Source organism: Hoplias malabaricus, chromosome 1 (assembly GCF_029633855.1).
Source record: "Hoplias malabaricus isolate fHopMal1 chromosome 1, fHopMal1.hap1, whole genome shotgun sequence".
In the NCBI taxonomy this organism is placed as follows: domain Eukaryota; kingdom Metazoa; phylum Chordata; class Actinopteri; order Characiformes; family Erythrinidae; genus Hoplias; species Hoplias malabaricus.
Genome location: NC_089800.1, coordinates 62,392,824 through 62,411,967, shown reverse-complemented (window position 1 = coordinate 62,411,967; position 19,144 = coordinate 62,392,824). Strand labels below are relative to the sequence as shown.

At 37.7% G+C, this 19,144-nt stretch overlaps 1 protein-coding gene across 2 annotated transcripts in view; it reads left to right on the top strand.

Annotated features, from left to right (window-relative positions):
• Positions 1 to 18,601, top strand: part of prkd3 (protein kinase D3) — a 62,458-nt gene extending 43,857 nt beyond the window's left edge. For both annotated transcript variants that reach the window (XM_066670026.1, XM_066670025.1), the window contains exons 9-19: positions 259 to 382; positions 733 to 810; positions 8,367 to 8,658; positions 10,972 to 11,024; positions 11,296 to 11,368; positions 11,479 to 11,585; positions 12,033 to 12,194; positions 12,738 to 12,836; positions 13,281 to 13,548; positions 14,929 to 15,014; positions 16,470 to 18,601. In XM_066670026.1, the coding sequence (XP_066526123.1) occupies positions 259 to 382; positions 733 to 810; positions 8,367 to 8,658; positions 10,972 to 11,024; positions 11,296 to 11,368; positions 11,479 to 11,585; positions 12,033 to 12,194; positions 12,738 to 12,836; positions 13,281 to 13,548; positions 14,929 to 15,014; positions 16,470 to 16,643 (1,516 nt within the window). In that variant the 3' untranslated portion in view covers positions 16,644 to 18,601. The remainder of the gene's footprint in view (positions 1 to 258; positions 383 to 732; positions 811 to 8,366; positions 8,659 to 10,971; positions 11,025 to 11,295; positions 11,369 to 11,478; positions 11,586 to 12,032; positions 12,195 to 12,737; positions 12,837 to 13,280; positions 13,549 to 14,928; positions 15,015 to 16,469) is intronic.
• The last annotated feature ends 543 nt before the right edge of the window (positions 18,602 to 19,144 follow it).

Sequence of the window (19,144 nt, the reverse complement as noted above, 5' to 3'; positions counted from 1 at the left end):
TCTTAAAGTTTCATGAAGTTATTTCTTTTGCCGCATTGCCCAGTAAAAAGCATAAAAGGTCGTCAGAAAATCTAAATATTAATAAATCACATAAATTAGTCTGGACATGATGTTTGACAGGTTAGCCCGTGTATAATACTTTGCTGAGAGTGAGAACTAATTTGTCTAAAATGTATTAAATTTAAAATGACAGTAAGTCTGTCCTTGAATCAGTTCATATTATTCTAATTCACTCTGATGTCTTTGGTCTTCTTTCAGTCCATCCACTAGCACTAATATTCCACTGATGCGCGTGGTTCAGTCCATCAAACACACCAAGAGGAGAAGCTCCACTGTGGTGAGGGAGGGCTGGATGGTGCACTACACCAGTCGAGACAACCTGGTAAGATCTCCCACAATTTGTCTGCTTACTCAAGTGAACTGAAGTGGTAATATTAGTGTTACAACAAAATATTGTATCTCCAGTTTTCTTTTTTCTATATAATTAAAATTCATAACAGTTAACAATTAAAAATCATCCAGCATGACATAAAATTAAATTGTGTTGCTTTATCAATGATTGACAGTTAATGGTGACTGTTAAACTGCTTTTCTGGAGATGTCATTTTGTTCTGGGACAGGATAATAGAGGATAAGAAAGAACTAAAACCTTTATTAAACCACATTAATTTGTTGAAGCTCTTTAAAGTAGTTGCTAGAAAGAAAACTTTTTAAATGTCTTTGTTCTCTCAGAGAAAGAGACACTACTGGAGGCTGGACAGCAAAAGCCTGACACTGTTCCAGAATGACTCAGGAGCCAAGTTCTACAAGGTGAGTGAAAGGGACATTTTTTCTTTGGTTCATTATGTGGTAAACAAGTCAAATGTTAATTGCTCAAATGAGTCTTAGGTCAGTAGAAGCCTGCTCTTGCTTTTTTTGGTCCGCCCTTGTGGTCAATGGCATGAAATGTCCCCTCCTCCGCCGCTCTGGTTTCACATTATATGATGTAAAATCTCACTGTAGTCAGAGTGGAAGACCTGTCAACACTGACAAAGCTGATAGTCACAGTGCATCTAAGGACATTCTAGCACCAATGTACTGCAGCCTCTGATACGAGTGAAATTCAGATAATTCCCATAACTGAACTAACAGTCTATCTGATTACAGTTTTGCTTCTTAGGAAGAAAATTGTTTGTCTGATTTGAGTAAACTTTACAATCAAGGCTTGATTTGAGGGGGATTGAAAGGGAAAGTCCTTGGTCAAAAATTGCGAATGCATCCCCCTCAAAAGACCTCAGGAAAATGGCTCTGAAAACTTTACAGCCGTGATTAAACCGAATAACGTGAACCTGAGCAAAAGTCGACTTTTGCAGCTCACTGTGTTTATACATGACTAAAGGGAAAAAAATGTAGGATTATTAGACTTGGGGTCAGTAAACTCTAGAGCTACCTGGTGAGTTAGAGCAGGGATGGCAAGTCACGATTAATTTTACTAAACTTTTAAATAAATCAAACATCCAATTTAAACCTTTCATTTTGTTCTAGATTGATACAAATCAGTAGGATCCAGCTGATTTAATTCTTAATAATAATCACAGGGTGGAGGTGACCCTATTTATATTTAAAAACTACAGAAATCCTGTTACTTTCTTATGATAACTTGTTTCTTTAATCAGCCTGGCTGTATTATTATTTTATGAAATTGGCAGAATTGACTAGAATTGTTTGAATTCTTAATTAAAAAGTCAGGGACAATGATTCATAACTTACTAGTGGTTCATGCTACAGAGGAGCTTGATTTAGGCAGATATTTCATTCACTGTAAACTATTGTCCCAAATCACCAGAGTATTTTTAAAAGAACAGTTTTGTTCATGAGTCATTAGATTTGAGCTGTTTTTACATTCTATGATGAAAGCAGTAATCTGTGTTTCTAACTGAGTGATTAGAAATTAGGACAATCGGACTGGATGATACGGCCAATATTAATAATACAATATATTTCTTAATTTCAGTCAATAAGATTGAAGAATTTCCATTAGAACAATGATCAGAAAATAAGTCCTAGAGGAAATACTTAACTGGGGGCAGTGCCTGCAACAAATGTCAGTCACTGACATATCAGATATTTCAGTATGCATAATTTGCAGCATAATGTGTTTAAAATCATATCACCGTAATTAAAACCATTTCTATTGCAAAGAATTCCATGTTTGAGTGTGAGAGGTCAACAGATTCACATATCTTCCCTTCTGGTTCTGGTTCAGATTAAATTGGTTTTTGACCCAATTCTAAAAAGGTACAAAATGGTCCATTATACTTTCTTCTCGGGTCATGTATGAACACACAGTAAATGTCAGAAATTGAGTTATTGCTCTGTTTAATTTCATTCTGGGTAAACACAGCTGTAAACTTATATTATGAAAACATCACTTTTTAAATGTATTACCAACCCACAAACTGTGAAATGTAATGACCCAGTTAAACACTGTAATTGCAGAAATACGAGTACTGACTAAATATGGCAAAAACAAGAATGGAGAATAAAGTGAACCAAGCAAAAATGCCAGAAAACCAGTGTTTCTTCTCCCTCGCGCCTGGGTACTGGTTTTTGGCCTAAAAACTGGCTTATTCTCATGTAAAGAAACAGGCGCTGAAACAGGTAGCTCTGAAGAGGGCTGTTAAGACAGGGGAGAACACTACAGTGTGGATTGATCCTTATGGTCTTTTAATCAAAGCAAGTGACATGTCATTAAGTCCTTGGTGAACTTGTAGAAAAAGGGTGTAGTATGACACATTTAAGTCTGTGAAGTCCATGGTATTAAGATACAATGCTGAATGCAAATTCAGTTGCATTATGAAGAAGAAAAAGAGCAAAAAAATGCAATTTTACACTTTCATTTTGAAATCGCTTTGTCTGATGCTCTGTGTAAATGAATATTCAGAAGTAGCTTGGCAAATGATAAGAGATCTATTAAGTGTTTCACTTTCATTTTGAGATTAAAAGTGAGGATATGTGGGAGATAATTTTTTTTATCAAAAAACACTTTTTATGAAATTCAGAGCTCTCAAATCTGTTTGTGCGCTGGAGGCTGGGCTAATGTGTTTACAAAGCCCCAGTGTGAATAAATAGGTAAAAAAAAAATAATGGAACCGTCTTGGTCTGGCATGCTAGCGTTCTTTTGCGTTCTGCTCATGGCAGAGAAACGGCATCTGGAGGTGCTTAGATGGAGGATAGAACTTCAAAGATGTGAATATTGCTCAATTCCTGCTCCATGTTTGTAAAAATATTTTTGCTGTTTCAGATTGCTTAAGGTGGAACACACTATATTTGGGAGACTGTTATCCACATGAAAGTAAATGCAGACCCATCGATGCTAAATCTAAAGACGTTGGGTAACGAGTTTCTGTGGTAATGTGGTAATTCAAACAGTGAATAAAAACTTACAAAAAAGTTCAACTTTAGCCACATACAAACAACAGTCCTTTTCTTCCCCTCAAACACTGTTCCACCTGTTTGTGAACATGTCCCCAGAATCATAGATTAAATTCAAATATGGGATTACACTGCCATTTTACAAGTTCCTTTAAATTTTGAGACTGACACACTATACATTTCCTATACATTTATACATTGGCTAAAAGGGTAAAAAGGCTTCCAGACCTGGGCTGTGGAGCAGTGGAACCGCATTCCCTGGAGTGACATAGCACTATTCAGTATCATTTTTATTAATTGGATATTTATTTATATATTTATTTATAAGATACTGAGGTTATCCAATACCAGTACCTGAACTCCCTAGTATTGTTGTGGCTGAATGCCATCAGATTCCTACCTCTAGCCTAAAACATTCCTATTAAAGTAAAGGTGGAATAACTACATATAAATACTTTTCAGTTTAGAAGATGTGTTGGATAACCACGTGTTCAGAAACCTTTGGTCATATAGTGTATCTAGGAAATTTAAGCGTTCATGGGGACAATGCTGGTTTGATCCCATGTGAAGCCTCAGCCATCCAACGGCCTGGTGCCAGCCAGTATAGGCATCTATCAGCTTATAGACATTCAGCACTCTCCTCTGCTGCTGTCTTGTCACACTGCTATGGTGGCAGTACAAAAATAGCTGGTGGTAGACATCACTTGTCTTGAAGGAAGCATGTGCTTGTTCTCACCTTTGGTGCTGGTGGCATCCTGTGTGATAGAGTTCAGCTAAACGGTAAAAAGGTGGAGTTAAAGATAACTAACAATCACATAAAAAAATGTCAAAATCTTCTGAAAGTTGTTGGTTCCCAGCCAGAATACTACTGGAATAGTGCAGATTTCGAGCAGCACACTTGTAGAGTGTTTGTAAAGGCAAGAATGGACAAGTGGTGCTACTCTGTCAAATTAGCCTTAAACCCTTTAATATCTAGCTGGCTACAAGTAATTACACTTTTTAAATCTCATAAATGTAAGCTTTTGGATTTAAACATATGCTTTTGAATCTCCCTGTAGAGCCTTGTTAAAGACAAATAACAAACCAGTGCCTAAGGCAGTTCCTCATGAGTATAAGTGATGGCAAAGCATCAGTTTGGACCATGTCTGGTGAAAAAGAACTGATTCAGTTTTGTCTGTATTAATGTTGGAGTATCTATTAATATTGTGGTATAACGATTACATTTGACAGTTAGAGAGACCTCAGCACCCACACAGAAGCACTTCTAAAACCATCAGATTTTCAGAGCGATGGACACATGCTCTTCTGTGGGCAGCCCCCTGTGTGTTTTATGAGGGAACTCCAGTGAGTCTTTAACCTTTCTCACTAGTGCAACCAGACTCAAAGAAAGCCCACACTAGACAAGCGTTGAGAAGTGTGTAGGACTGATTTGCAGACCACTTCATTTACACATCATTTACAAGTGTCGTTATTGTCTTTTTGCTTTACTATTTAAATATTTCTTTTTCTTTTTCTATTGTTTTTTTTTCAGTGTAGACATATAGCTGTGAACATTGACCTGATACAAATCCATGTTTCAGTTATATATCTATATTCATATTTTATTTTCTATACCTCTTCCCTTCTTTAAGAGGTATGAGACCTTTAAAAAAAATCTGGGGGACTTAGAGGGGGAGTACTCATTCATACTGTATCTCAATTAAATCTGGTCTGTTAGTCTGTTTAAAGTTCATCGTAATGGATATGGTTAATAGGTGACCATAATTTTACATAATCTGAAATTTTCAGTCTGAGAGAGATTTGTCCAGTCTTTTACAAAAGGATCAGGAGTCGGACAACTCTTAGTTATAACTTTTTTATTTGCAATTAATAGATTGCCCCATAAATGTTTGTTAGGTGTTCATTTTTCCAAGGAACAGTGTATCAAAACACAAATGCTATTCTAAATTAAATATATTTTACAGTGTTTTATGCGATTCTGTCGAAAAATGTTTCAGTTTCAAGCACTCTCAAACTATACACAATGGCCAACCTCTTGAACCCCCCATAGTCTCCATCATCTTAAAGTTTTTTGCTTTAAAAAAAATGGATTACACACTTCCACCCAGATTCCCTCCAGAGCCTACCTAGAATCACTTTGCACAAGGTAGGAACATACCCTGGAGGGGACGCGACACACACTCATTTTGAGTAGCCAGTGTTTTTAGACTGTGGGAGGAAACCAGAGCACAGTCCGGGAGAACACTGTATTGTGATTCATTATGCCATAATACACTTTTGAGCATTGGAGTCTTGGATGTTATCAAAGGTGGACAAAATCCAGAAATTCTGTACTTAACTAAAAGTACTATATTATTATTTTTACTCAATTAATGTATGAAGCATGAAACCTTACTAACAGTAAACATCAGTGTGTTAGTAGATTTTATATATAGCTTTATGTTTTTTAACATAAAATGTAAATATGTTATCATCAACATTCTTGGTGTGTGATGAAGTGACTAATTAATGACACACAAAAATAGCCATTATCATTTAACACTTACGTTTGGTGAAACATTTAAATTTAAAACAAAAGACTAACAATATTTATATTTATAATGATATTGGAATCTTCTTCCAATATTTGTATAAAGGTCTAAATATTACAATAAAAATGTGTACAAGTATTTAGTTTCAGTTGTACTCAAGTACAGTACAAAACAAGTTACAGTGCCCCAAAATGTTTTCAGTGAAGAGCAGTAAATGAAACGTTGAATACAAATTGATTGTATTCACAGTTTGTAATAAGAAGCTGGGTAATTCCTCCTCATATATCAGGAAATATAAATATACATACTCTTCAACATGAAAAATTCCTTCCAAAGCAAAAAGGAAGTTTGCCTTCTGGAGGAGTCTGTGTGGATACAGAATGCCACAATACTTACAAACAGATACTGTAGTCTTCTACCCTTCTCAAAGGTCAGTCATATTAATGTATGAAACAAGTCAATGTAAGTTTCACAACTCCATTCAGGACCCTGTGTGTTTTGGGTATTTCCGACTCCTCTGGCCTTTGAAGATTACACACTTTACTCAACTCAGTAGTCATTAGATCTGTCAGAGGTACTGAAACAGACTCTCTGTGTTTAACCCCTTCAACACTAGTGTTATCATACTATAGTTAACCATGAAGTGTCCATATCACAAAATATTCTTGATTTGCATTTTGAAACATATTGTGAATCTTAGTTTTATAGATCTCTTCCCATTCAAAGTGATCTAGTGTGAATGGAAATAATACCCAGAGGTTTTACCGGGATGGCAGCAGAATGGAAACAGTGTTCCATAAAGGTGGAATACTGTCTTTATCTGAAAAGATGAGGATGGATATATCCATAAACATGTTGATTGTTTCAGCATAAAAAGCAGTGGATTCAGAACAGGCTGTTTTTCGTTGTTTTTATACATCAAACTCAAGCAATTTTTAAGAATATACCACTTTTCCACGCTACAGCCACTTTCACTCACTATTCTGTACATATTATATATTATGCCATAACTACTATGGTTTTTTCTGTAGATACTATGAAATCATATATATATATATATATATATATATATATATATATATATATAATAGCTTCAAGTGATAAACCGCAGTGTATGGCCCCACTGTTAATAGATGACAGTTAATTGCATGTTTGCCTTTGGTCATATGTCAGGCACGAGCTCATACACTGCCTCTGTCTCAGACATTTGGAAGTCATAGTGTGTTCTTTTGAAGACATAAGGCCTGTAGTTTTGGTTTCTCTGCCTCTTTTATGGGGTATGGGGGCTTCATTCTTGTCTCCAGATAAATGCTCCTCAGGCAGACCACTCCCATTCAGTGTGTAGTGACCACCCCCTGCACACTTTAAGCTGTTTGTTTCTGGCTGGAGCCTGCCTGGCTCATGCTTGCACACACACTCAGGCTCATTTACACACACACACACACACAGTTGTGAAGGCTTTTGGTGTGCTGCCTTGTAATCATGGAGCACTTCAGTGGGCTTGGTCACATGGTACACATTCTAACCACAAGCACTTGATCTGAAGCTGAGAGAAGACCACTATTGGTCACAGCTACCATTTCTCTCTTTCGTTTGAGACTGAACTGTGGGCTGAAAAGAGGGCGGCATTTAAAAAGTCAGTCAGGAGCAAGCTTGTCTCATTTGACTTTGAAATGTCAAAGAGGCCATAAGACACATGAGCTTGGACTGAAGCACATTCTCAGGTAGAATGAAGACTCTGGACTTGGTGATATCAGAAAGGGAGCTGTATTCCAAGGACCTCAAGGTATGCTCTGCAAGAAAGTTCTCACTTTCTTATTTATTCAAATGCATACTGCCTAAATTTTAACAGCACATACACATTTGCCTGTGGTCTACACTAACACCATAAAACTGCTTTTGTATGATTTAATATTTTAATATATATTACTTTATTTTCAACAGACTGAAGACAAGGCTGTGTTTCTACATGTGGTTACATTTAATCATTATTGAAAGACAGTTAATACGAGGTTATTCATTGTTAATATGCTGTAATATTAATTGTAATATGTTGTATGTAATTAAAAAGCTATAACATTCATGGCATAGTTGAAGTTATTACAATAATATATTTTAACTTGTTTTAACAGGTTTGAGTCTGCTCTTTTTTGTTTGTTTCATGTCAGAATATGACAAAACAGTGAAAACAAAGGCTGATATTATTTTTCTGCTAAAAGAGTAATTGCAGAGACATTTTATAATCATGCTGAAATGATAGTATGAAATGTCCTCTTTTATTTTTATAAATACAAATGTCATTAATAGCATTTGTAAGAAATTGAATCACCTGAATATTTCATATATGTTTTTCCCCCATCTGAATTTCTTGTTGGATGTCTGTAAATAACAGATTGGCTTTGTCTTCTGTTCCTCTTTCAGGAGATCCCTTTGTCTGAGATCTTGCAGGTGGAGACAGCACAGGACTTTGGCAGCCTTGCACTGGGAAGTAACCCACACTGCTTTGAGATTATCACTGCTACTATGGTTTACTATGTGGGGGAGAACACTGGTGGTGCCCACCTTCACATTCACAACCCTGTGCTGGCTGCCTCTGGGGTGGGCCTGGAGGTGGCTCAGGGCTGGGAGAAGGCCATCCGCCAAGCCCTCATGCCTGTTCCAGTCACACCTCAGCCGAGTGTGGGCTCTGCTGCTGTTCAGGGCAAAGACCACAGTGAGTACCACCTTCCACACACTTGGAGCTTACTCATGGCTTTTGAGGTTTTAAAAATCTGCTAAACAAGGTTTTGGTGAGAATTACTCACCGTTTGAACAGTTTCTAAAAGGACAAAAGGACATTTCACAAGTGGAAATATGAATCACTTTCAGAACGTGTCCCACTTCAGATCTGTGATCACCTGGGCATGCTGCAGTACTGGAATGGAATTTTAGTTCCAATACACTACTTGTTGAAGTCTGACCAGTTAAACAGTCTGGGCCTGTTTAATTGGTCAAATTATAATAGCTGAAAATATGAAATAGCTGTTGAAATCTTGCTATGTCAAAACAGAAAGAACCACTGACAAGGCTATTACTCAGGGTTTAATCAGGCACAACACATGTTTTATTCCTGTATTTTGTGGAGTATAAAATTTAATACCTTTCAGGAGTTTCAAAATGCGAATATAACTTAAGTAGAGATGCAAAATATGGCTATTCATTTGAGTGATGACAAACTGACATTAGTGAGCAATTAAATGAACAAAAACAGCAGGCCTTAAATAAAAGATGCAATGTCTGAATATCAATAATAATACATTGCATTTTTTTTTTATAAAGTAATTTTGCCAAAGCCATTATTTCCAGGTAAGAACCTGTTTTCCTTTAAGCTGAGAGACTGCACAAACACTAAATGACTGGGGTATATAATGATGAGCTACTCTTTTCTGTTTATCACTCATTATTAGCCCAGGTTAAAATAGCCCAATATAAATGCCACAGATGAAGAGCTTTTCTTCAAAGTTCCTCAGAGGTTGGTGCTCACTACACTGTCCTCTATAATTCTGCACACCCATGCTTGATTTCCTCACACTGCTGTGCATCACACTTCTCAGAGATCACAGTTGTCTGATGTTTCTCTCCTTTTATTGTTCACTTTTTTCCCAAGATGTTTCTCCACTAGAATGATCAAAAAATCCCTTTCAAATAATTTCATGTTTTTAATTATTGTTATTATTCAAACATCTTCAAGGATATTTTGTTAATCATTTAAAGTACACATTGAAGGCAGTATTACCAAATTCATGTTCACTAAATTTTTGCAAGTTAAGCTTAAACAGTAACTGAAACCTTTTCAAAAGAACGTGAGGCTTTTCTACTAAATGTTCAAATCAGATTCCCCAGCTCGATAAGATGACATTTACTGATGTCCTTGTTCCAGAATGATTGTCTCCATTCCACAGGCAAATTGCATAAAATTACAGAGCGCAAGATTATCAGAACCAAACCTACTGACTCTAACACCTGTGCACTGTGTTCAAGCCAGATTTACAGGATTTGACTATTGTCTGATGGCAAGTATGTTCCTTATTACTATAATGCAGCCATTTAAATTACCACCACACATGCACCAGATTAAAGAGACTCAACAGAGCCAGATAAGAAACCACACACACTTAATTTCTCATTAGGTCAGAGGAACTTTGTCAAAGTCCTGAAATTAATAATCCTCCACCAGGCTTGATATCAGTCATCCCTATTAATATTAGTACATTATACATGCTTTATTTCACATTATATTCAATATCTGTCCTTTTCTCCAGTGCTATGGCCTTCTTCTGACATGAAGCTGTATTATGGTCTGGGAACACAAAAATATCTACTAAAAGTGCTTGTTCTACAGAAGAAGATTACAACTGCATGCTCAAGTCGGCCATTTTGTGCTCCAGTAACTCGTTAGATTTTCATGCTATTTCTAGAGTTAAGTAGTTTAACAAGAATCCAATATAAAGCTCCCATTCCTGAATTCAAAGCACTCATGACAACCATTACTATGAGAAATAAATATCCAGAAAGCTACCTTTTTGATTACTCTGAAGTGCACAGTTCTCCTTGTGGTAAAAATCATAGCCAGTAGAGTAGGATTCTCTAAAGCAGCTGTACCTTCTAAAGTCACTATACCTGATGCCACACTTTGGCTATAGAAGGGTTGTAGGGTATTGGAACTGCAATCTCTAGCGTGAAACTGCAGCATCCAGTACTTATGTAATAAGTTGTAGGGTCCTTGGTGAGAATAAGACCTAATTATTCAACACTGGTTCCTGACTTCACTGAATGCAGTCATTTTTACAGTAATGCTCTAATATCTAGTAGCATTCCTAGAGTGTTGAAGATGTTGTTTTTTTAAACTACGGTAACTTATGATTAGTCAGTTCATAGTAATTTAATTAATTCTGTAATTTAGTCTGCTTTAATCTAACTGCACACACTGTCAGGTGCTGAAGAAGAAGAGCATTTGTATTAATGTTCTTTTCTTGTGTTTCTACAGAGGAACTGTCCATCAGCATTTCTGTATCCAACAGTCAAATCCAGGAGAATGTGGTGAGTGTGTGTTTACTGTTAGCATTGCCCAGGTTACCACAGTGAGCGTACCGCTATTATTGGCCCTACCATAAACCTCACTTCTACATTTTCTGTAAAAGACCTCTCGGTCAACATCAACAAGTTGCATCAGACTAACCAACCTCTTCACTAAGAAGAGGAAGTACCTTGCCATGTTTAAGCTTCAGGAAAACCACTACAAGCAACTGATATTAAGATAACTTCGTTAAGTTAGTATTTAAAAGCATTGGTCTGTCTCCCATGTTTTCAGGATATCAGCTCTGTTTACCAGATCTTTGCTGATGAGGTGTTGGGATCAGGACAGTTTGGTATCGTATATGGAGGTACGGTTTGAGTAAAAAGTCATTAAGTTTTATTCTGTCTCATAATTTTTATGATTCTCTTGATTTTCTTGTTCTGAACAGTTAAATAACTGTAATTTTCGTCAAAAAAGGAAAACACAGAAAGACAGGCAGAGACGTGGCAATAAAGGTAATCGACAAAATGAGGTTCCCTACCAAACAAGAGAGTCAGCTGCGGAATGAAGTAGCCATTTTACAGGTAAGATCTTACATTTTTAATAAGACTGTAGTAATACATTTATTATAAACATTCTGTTTAATGCTAAGTGGTAACATACATATACATTTTATGTAGCATTATTATAAGTAGTACATATTCCATTCTAACAGGAAGATGTTAAAATACACGATATGCATGTTTTGTAGATATTTTGCATGTGAGTGTGAGTGTGTGTGTGGGGGGGGTGGGGGTGTTCAAATTTGGCCACAATTATTTTTTTTATTTTATTTTTTTATATATATAATCTATGTGAAGCAGAAGAGAAGTTAGACATTGGGGTAATGGTAAACTACAGTGGTTGTGGGTTACATGTTGTTTTAATTGTAATCTAATCCTGGTCACTATAATATTTATCTTATTCTCCAAAAAGCGAATTGTGACACAATTTAATATAACAACAATGCCCATCCACCTTTTTTCATGAAGAACTTGCATCATCCTGGTATTGTGAACCTGGAGTGCATGTTTGAGACTCCGGAGCGGGTGTTCGTTGTCATGGAGAAGCTGCACGGCGACATGCTGGAGATGATCCTGTCCAGTGAGAAGAGCCGGCTCCCTGAACGCATCACCAAGTTCCTGGTCACACAGGTTCACATCCTACTCTAATGCTAACTCATGAGTGTCTTTCTAGATTTCTCCTTTTCTGAGAGTACAGTCTGTCTTTGTCCTTTTTTTATTGACTTGTTTATTCTCTTGCAATACTGTGAGTGAGGCTGTGTTCAGAGTATTCTGGATCTCATCAGGAGGCTGTAGCTCTGCTCTGTGTTCCAGTGCTGGGGTCTGTGGACAGATTAGAGCTCAGGGGCCCCTCAGGGGCTGGGGCAACGGGAGCTCATCCATTAGCTATGGATCTGCAGCCACCAATTAGCAGCCACAGAGCAGTTCAGATGTGGCCAAGAGGCCCCTGACTGTGTATTGATGGGTGTATGTTTCAATGAAAACAAATGGTGAATTTGAGTGAATTTGATTGCCCCAGCATGTGTTTTCAACATGTGCCATAAAATGTGATTTTTTTATAAATCCTATAAGTATGTGATTGTGTAAAACTGCACATAAAATAGAGCTTATTAACTACATATTTATTTAGGTTTCACTTAGTTTACATTTTTAACTTTCTATTTTTTTAAACAGATACTTGTTGCTTTGAGACATCTCCACTTCAAAAATATTGTTCACTGTGATCTAAAGCCAGAGAATGTGCTCCTGGCCTCTGCAGAACCCTTTCCTCAGGCAAGGATATTTACTGTACTATGTTTACATTTTAATGCTGACATTTGAACATTCCACAAATCAGGATCTCTCAGTTTAGCCAGATAGGTTCTCAAATTTGAGCTTAAATTAACTGGCTAACTGAGAAATCCTGCTTTCTGGAATACACCCCTGGTCTAATGCCATGTTGTGCTGGTGAATGTAACATAAACTATCACATCCTATACAATGAAACAATTAATGCACAAGTTCTGTTCGATTTGTGGAGCATAAAATATTGGGAAATAAACCTAAAATATAACAACTACGTTGAAGTCAGCTAATAAACTGTAACTGTGCATTAAAAATCAACTAAACCTGGAACTAGACCAGAGCACGCAAATGCTTTTAGATTTTGTGTTATAAAGCCCTGTAAAAGACTGCAGCTACCTGAGCTCAGCCTGATCTGGACGCTTGTTTCCTCAGGTGAAATTGTGTGACTTTGGTTTTGCTCGAATCATCGGTGAAAAGTCCTTCCGGCGATCAGTTGTGGGCACTCCAGCATATTTGGCTCCAGAGGTCCTGCGCAGTAAAGGCTATAACCGTTCCCTGGACATGTGGTCAGTGGGGGTCATCATCTATGTCAGCCTGAGCGGCACCTTCCCCTTTAATGAAGATGAGGACATTAATGACCAGATCCAGAACGCGGCCTTCATGTACCCACCAATGCCCTGGAAGGAGATCTCCACAGAAGGTAAGGGAACAACTTCAGTTACTGTAGTCCTACTCATATTTCACTGAGGTTTTTAGAAAAGGTTAAATACATCAAATATTAAACAGATAGTTATCCAATCAAGATTTATCTTGGGTTATCTAGACAGAAACTGAATGAGCCCTTCCATTAGCTAGGCCTTCACTGAATACTGAAGGTACTGAATATTAACTTTACACTGAAAGTGAAAATCAGCCAACAACTTTGACCTTTACAGTGGATAGGACTAGTTTTATGAGCCTGGAAGTGCTAAATACTTAAGTGACTCAAGTCAGATGTTACAAAATCTTGAAAAGACTGAAAATATTCGTGACTTTCTAGAGTCTTATAGAAGGGAAAAGTTGGTGTTATTAAGTGTTATAGGTTTTAGAGGTGCTGTAGTCTGAGTTTTGAGGCCTAGCTCTGGTTCCAGTTATCATATCTAACAGCTTGAATTGGTTCATTGAAGATTAAATACATTAGGAGAGCTTTTTTACTGAGCTCTTTGAAGCATTTATACATGATCTTATTGTGTCTTATAAACACTTGCAGTGTAGCGTTTTTTAACAAGGGAACTATTAGGAAGGCCACTTTTTTACCCAATCACAATTGTAGTCTAGACAAGGGATTAGCATTTTATTATTTTACAGAATGTGGCTTACCCTATAATTTGAGTTTCTGGGTAGAGTACACTCTCTGCTGTGTTATAACATAGACTTGAATCTATGCTGGACAGCATGCTGGGAACATACATTTACTGAGGTTTTGGCCACTATGAATACAAACCGAAGATGACTGTGATTCACATATTATGTTAAAAAAATAAATAAATAAAAGAAGTCTAATGATATACAAGTGGTCTAGACGCTGTGTTTGGAATATTAATGTTAGTGTGTAATTGCAGTGCATGCTTGGCTATATTTGAAGTAGAGAGCCTTACAGTAGATGTGTATTAGACAGGAAGTTTAGCTGCCCTCCCCCAAGTCTGCTTACATTACCACAGCCTCAGACCTTTATGCTCTAATGAGTCACTCTCTAATGTGCCCCCTCAGAACCCCACCACTAAAAAAGCACATTTGTTCATCTTTCTTAAGGTTTTTCAAGGTCATGACATAATCAGTGAAGTGAAATATTATCAGAGTTTTGACAGGAAATTCTATTTATCGTAATTGAGTTTGTGGTATCTGTCACCGTTTGATCCTTCTGCAACATGTTTATCATGTGACATTTTGATATCGTCTTGACCTTTTTTACACTTACTCAGAGGCTTTGATAAAAGCCTTTCAGTGTTCTTCATGGATTTATGCATTTAGTCATTTTGATCTCAACTTTTCTAGATTTCTGTGTGGCCACTAATAACATGTGCCCTTTTTCAACCCACAGCAACCGATCTTATCAACAACCTTCTCCAAGTGAAGATGAGAAAGCGGTACAGTGTGGACAAGTCCCTCAGTCACCCATGGCTACAGGTCAGATAACACAGCATACACTGTCTCTACAGCACGCCTCCTAGATCTTCTGTATAACTGAAATGTTGAGATTTAGACTATTTTGGTGAGTTTTATTTACAGTGGTGCACTGTATGGATATTCAAGGTGGTAGGGAAAGGCATCAGGGGTCACAAAGGTAAAATTTTAGTTGCTCTTCAATGTAGCCAGTGAACTTATGTGAAGAAAATGACATGAAAAATAAATATGTAAACGAAGATTTCTGTATTATGTTTAGTGATGCACTATATATCGGTGGCTGATATATTATTTGCCGACATGTGGATTTTTTTAGTTATTATTATCGGTGGGGTATTGGAATTTTAGTGATATGATATCACTTGGCGCCTTTTTTGTGCTTGTGCATATGCACTGACACCTGTAAATTTTCTGGTCACTGTCATCACAACTGGCACCCCCCTCCAGGGTGTGTTCATACCTTGCAGCCAATGATTCCTGGTAGGCTCTGGACCCACTGCGACTCTGAACTGGATAAGCGATAAATGAATAAAGGCTTTGTGCAAAGTTTAGGAGCATTTGAGAACCTGCATTACTAAATATTATTTTAAATGATGATGATAATAATAATAATAATAATAATAATAATAATAATAAGTTGTTCAATTTATATAGTGCCTTTCACAAACCCAAGGACCCTTTACAGAGTGTTAGGGAGAGAGAGAGAGAGAGAGAGAGAGAGAAAAAATGAACAATAATAAAGAGAAGAGAAAAATTTTAAGCAGAGATTTAAAGGAAGACAGTGAAGAACAGAGATGGAGAGATTGAGGCAAAGAGTTCCAAAGACTGTAATTATTAAAACATTCAAGAACCTATGATGAAATTGCCACCTTCAGAAAGATGTGATTATATCACCCAAAAAGCATTAAACCAAAGCACTTTGAATTTGTGTATGAAAGGTTCTCTATAAATAAACTTGCCTTTGCTAAAATTCATTCATTCATTCATTATCTGTAAGCGCTTATCCAGTTCAGGGTCGCGGTGGGTCCAGAGCCTACCTGGAATCATTGGGCGCAAGGCGGGAATACACCCTGGAGGGGGCGCTAGTCCTTCACAGGGCAACACACACACACACATTCGGTCACTTTTTGAGTTGCCAATCCACCTACCAACATGTGAAACAGGAGCACCCGGAGGAAACCCATGCGGACACGGGGAGAACACACCAACTCCTCACAGTCACCTGGAGCGGGAATCGAACCCACAACCTCCAGGCCCCTGGAGCTGTGCAACTGTGACACTACCTGCTGCGCCACCATGCCGCCCCTTTCCTAAAATATTTTTATAGATTTTATACATTTGTTTAAAAAATTGCCCAATTTGTTTTTTGAGAAAAAAATATAATCAATGCCAACATCAATGCAGTTCAGTTACCATTTTCAGACCAATGTATCACTGTAGTTTCCTCTGTATTCCCAGGACTACCAGACATGGCTGGACCTGCGGGAGTTTGAGACGCGGCGAGGGGAGCGCTACATCACCCACGAGAGCGATGACGCACGCTGGGAGGAATACGCCGATGAGCACAGTCTCATCCACCCTAAACACTTCATCATGGCTCCAAACTTAGACGACATGGACGAAGACCCCTAGTCACCTCATGGACCTGATCAAGTGTTGGAGGACAGTGTCAGACTCTCACTAGGAGGTGCTATCCCCTTAAAGAACTACAGCTAAACACATCAGAACACAGCACTCTGCTGAGACAGGACAGAAGGGGGTCGGTGGAGAGGGTCCAAATTACAAAACCAGGATAATGCACTGCAAAGTACAAGGAGCAGCAGCAGCAGTGTTAAAGCCCTGTTAGTCTGTGACTTTGACACATCCGAGGTCACTTAATGATGAAGGGGTGTTTGGCTGTAAGGCCAATAGCACAGAAACCGTACGTGGCAGTATTTTATGGGTTTCATTGCTGCTCTCTAGCACTGGCTGCCCTTCATGTTAAGGTTTCATTCATTCACAAGTGTTTGCTCCTCATTTATCATCGTGTTCTTAATTCGAGGAAATGCACCAGGGGGATGTTACAAATCTGGGAGTAAGGGTGTGAAAATGAACTTTACTTATCTGAGGGCTACGTTTGCAGAGCCTCGTGTTTTGTAATCAAACTGGAAAATGCATTTTTTTTCTTACGCTGGTTCTAAAGGAGAAGATTTTACACTAAAAACAATGCAAAAGTTGGTAAAATACATTGAATCCAGTCAAGTACTGTAAGGACATTTACAGTCTCATATCACAACAGTCCATGTGAGAAAAGGACCAAAAACACAGACAAAGCCTTTCTTATACAGTGCCTTACGAAAGCATTCAGCCCTCTTAAGTTATTAAAACACTACGTCCCAACCTCACTTCAAATGAGTAAACATAGTTACCTTAACTGGCACAGAGCTGTTCAGTTACACACGCAGACAACTTGTGTAACCTCTTTAAGAAAAAATACCGGTGATAGAAGCTCTGCGCGAGTCTAAGGTCACTGTTTCCAAAGCCAAGCACCAGAGGGGCTGTGGAGCAGTGTGTTTTCTGGAGTGGTGAAGCACCAGCCAGAACCTTTGGGATGCGTTATTGGGATCAATACCTGACATCACTCGTGATATATTAAACCCTAGGGGTCAGTATGTGAGTCCATGCTTCAAGACTTTACTCTCAACACTGCACTGAAAAATAACTTGAACTAGGCTGAAACATCCACAGAGTACTTCTTCTAGAGTATCTCCCTCTTCTCCTTAAAGACTCTACGGCAGGTACACAGTTTTCAGACCCACAGTTTTGTGCTTTTCTCATGGTAAAAATGCTGAAGTGGAAACATTTTAAGGAGGGGATGAATTGTTTTGCAAGGGACCAAACATAATAGTTTCTATGACTCCAGACTTCAGAAATGACACACAGTACGATCCTCTGTAACAGACTGATGTTAGAGTTCTTTAAAAAGCACACCGCCTGTTACAGTGATTTCATACGATTTGTTCCAATGAAAACCCCTTTTAAACGCAGAAAAACATGTCTCATATCTGCTATAACACATGGTTTAACAGTATTATACTACTATATTTTCTTCTTCATGTGAGCTGTATGCTGAATGTAACACAGTGGAGGTTTTTACTACATTCCAGAACTGGAATTTTAAAGACTTAAATTCAGTCTTAAATGCTGAACTAACTTCAATAAAATCTTGTTTTCATTCATATCACTATGAGATGTGGCCGTAAAATACACTCGTCATCTTTGGAGGTGCACTGTGGGACGGAACGAATGCAGTGAGGCAGCGTGCAGAGATTTGCCTATTTATGAGCTTTCTCTTTATCCAGTACAGTTAGCTAAACAATACACACTCTCATATGAAGGTTTACCATAGCACAGAATTAGGAGCCATTTTGAGCTGGCTCATTTGCCTGTTTTCAAGTTTGCATGAGATGGAAGCTTTTCTGTCACTATTTGTTCTTGTAATCTGGGAGAGGAAGCCATGTTTGCTCCTCCGGATCCTTATAACAGTTACTTTGTGTTGCCGCTGGATTGGCAGGTGTGAGTGTTTTGTATATTTTAGTACAAAAACAAATAAATGCTCTACTTCCTATGTCTTCTGCAGGTTCTTTCTTTCTTTATTTTATGGCCTGAGGCAAGTAGTTATACATAGATTTCTATCTGCAGGTTGTGGACAAAATAACAGAAACACCAGCTTTATCACTGAATCTAATAATTGCATCTTAGTTTGAATTTCAGTTGGACCAAAGTGAGCTAACAAACCCCACTTTTCTATGAGAGCCCTTTAAGGGAATCACTTCTAAATATTGTATACACTAAACCTATGCTCCTCCTATATGTGTTTTAATTTCAGATCTTCAAAATGTAACCTAAATAAATGGCCATTTAGACAGGAAAGGGCAAAACAATTCCAGTTTTGGCAAAAAATTACTGAAAGACAGCTTGGAAATTCTATTAATTGACTAAATAACATCATGTTTACTCTAGCATAGTTCAGTAAGTGGGTAGAAGTCTGTCAGAACAAATACTTCAAAACTTTGACAGACTCTGAATTGAACAACTCTGAATTTAATAAATATAATTTGAAAATGTTGCCAATGTTAGACATAATTCCATAA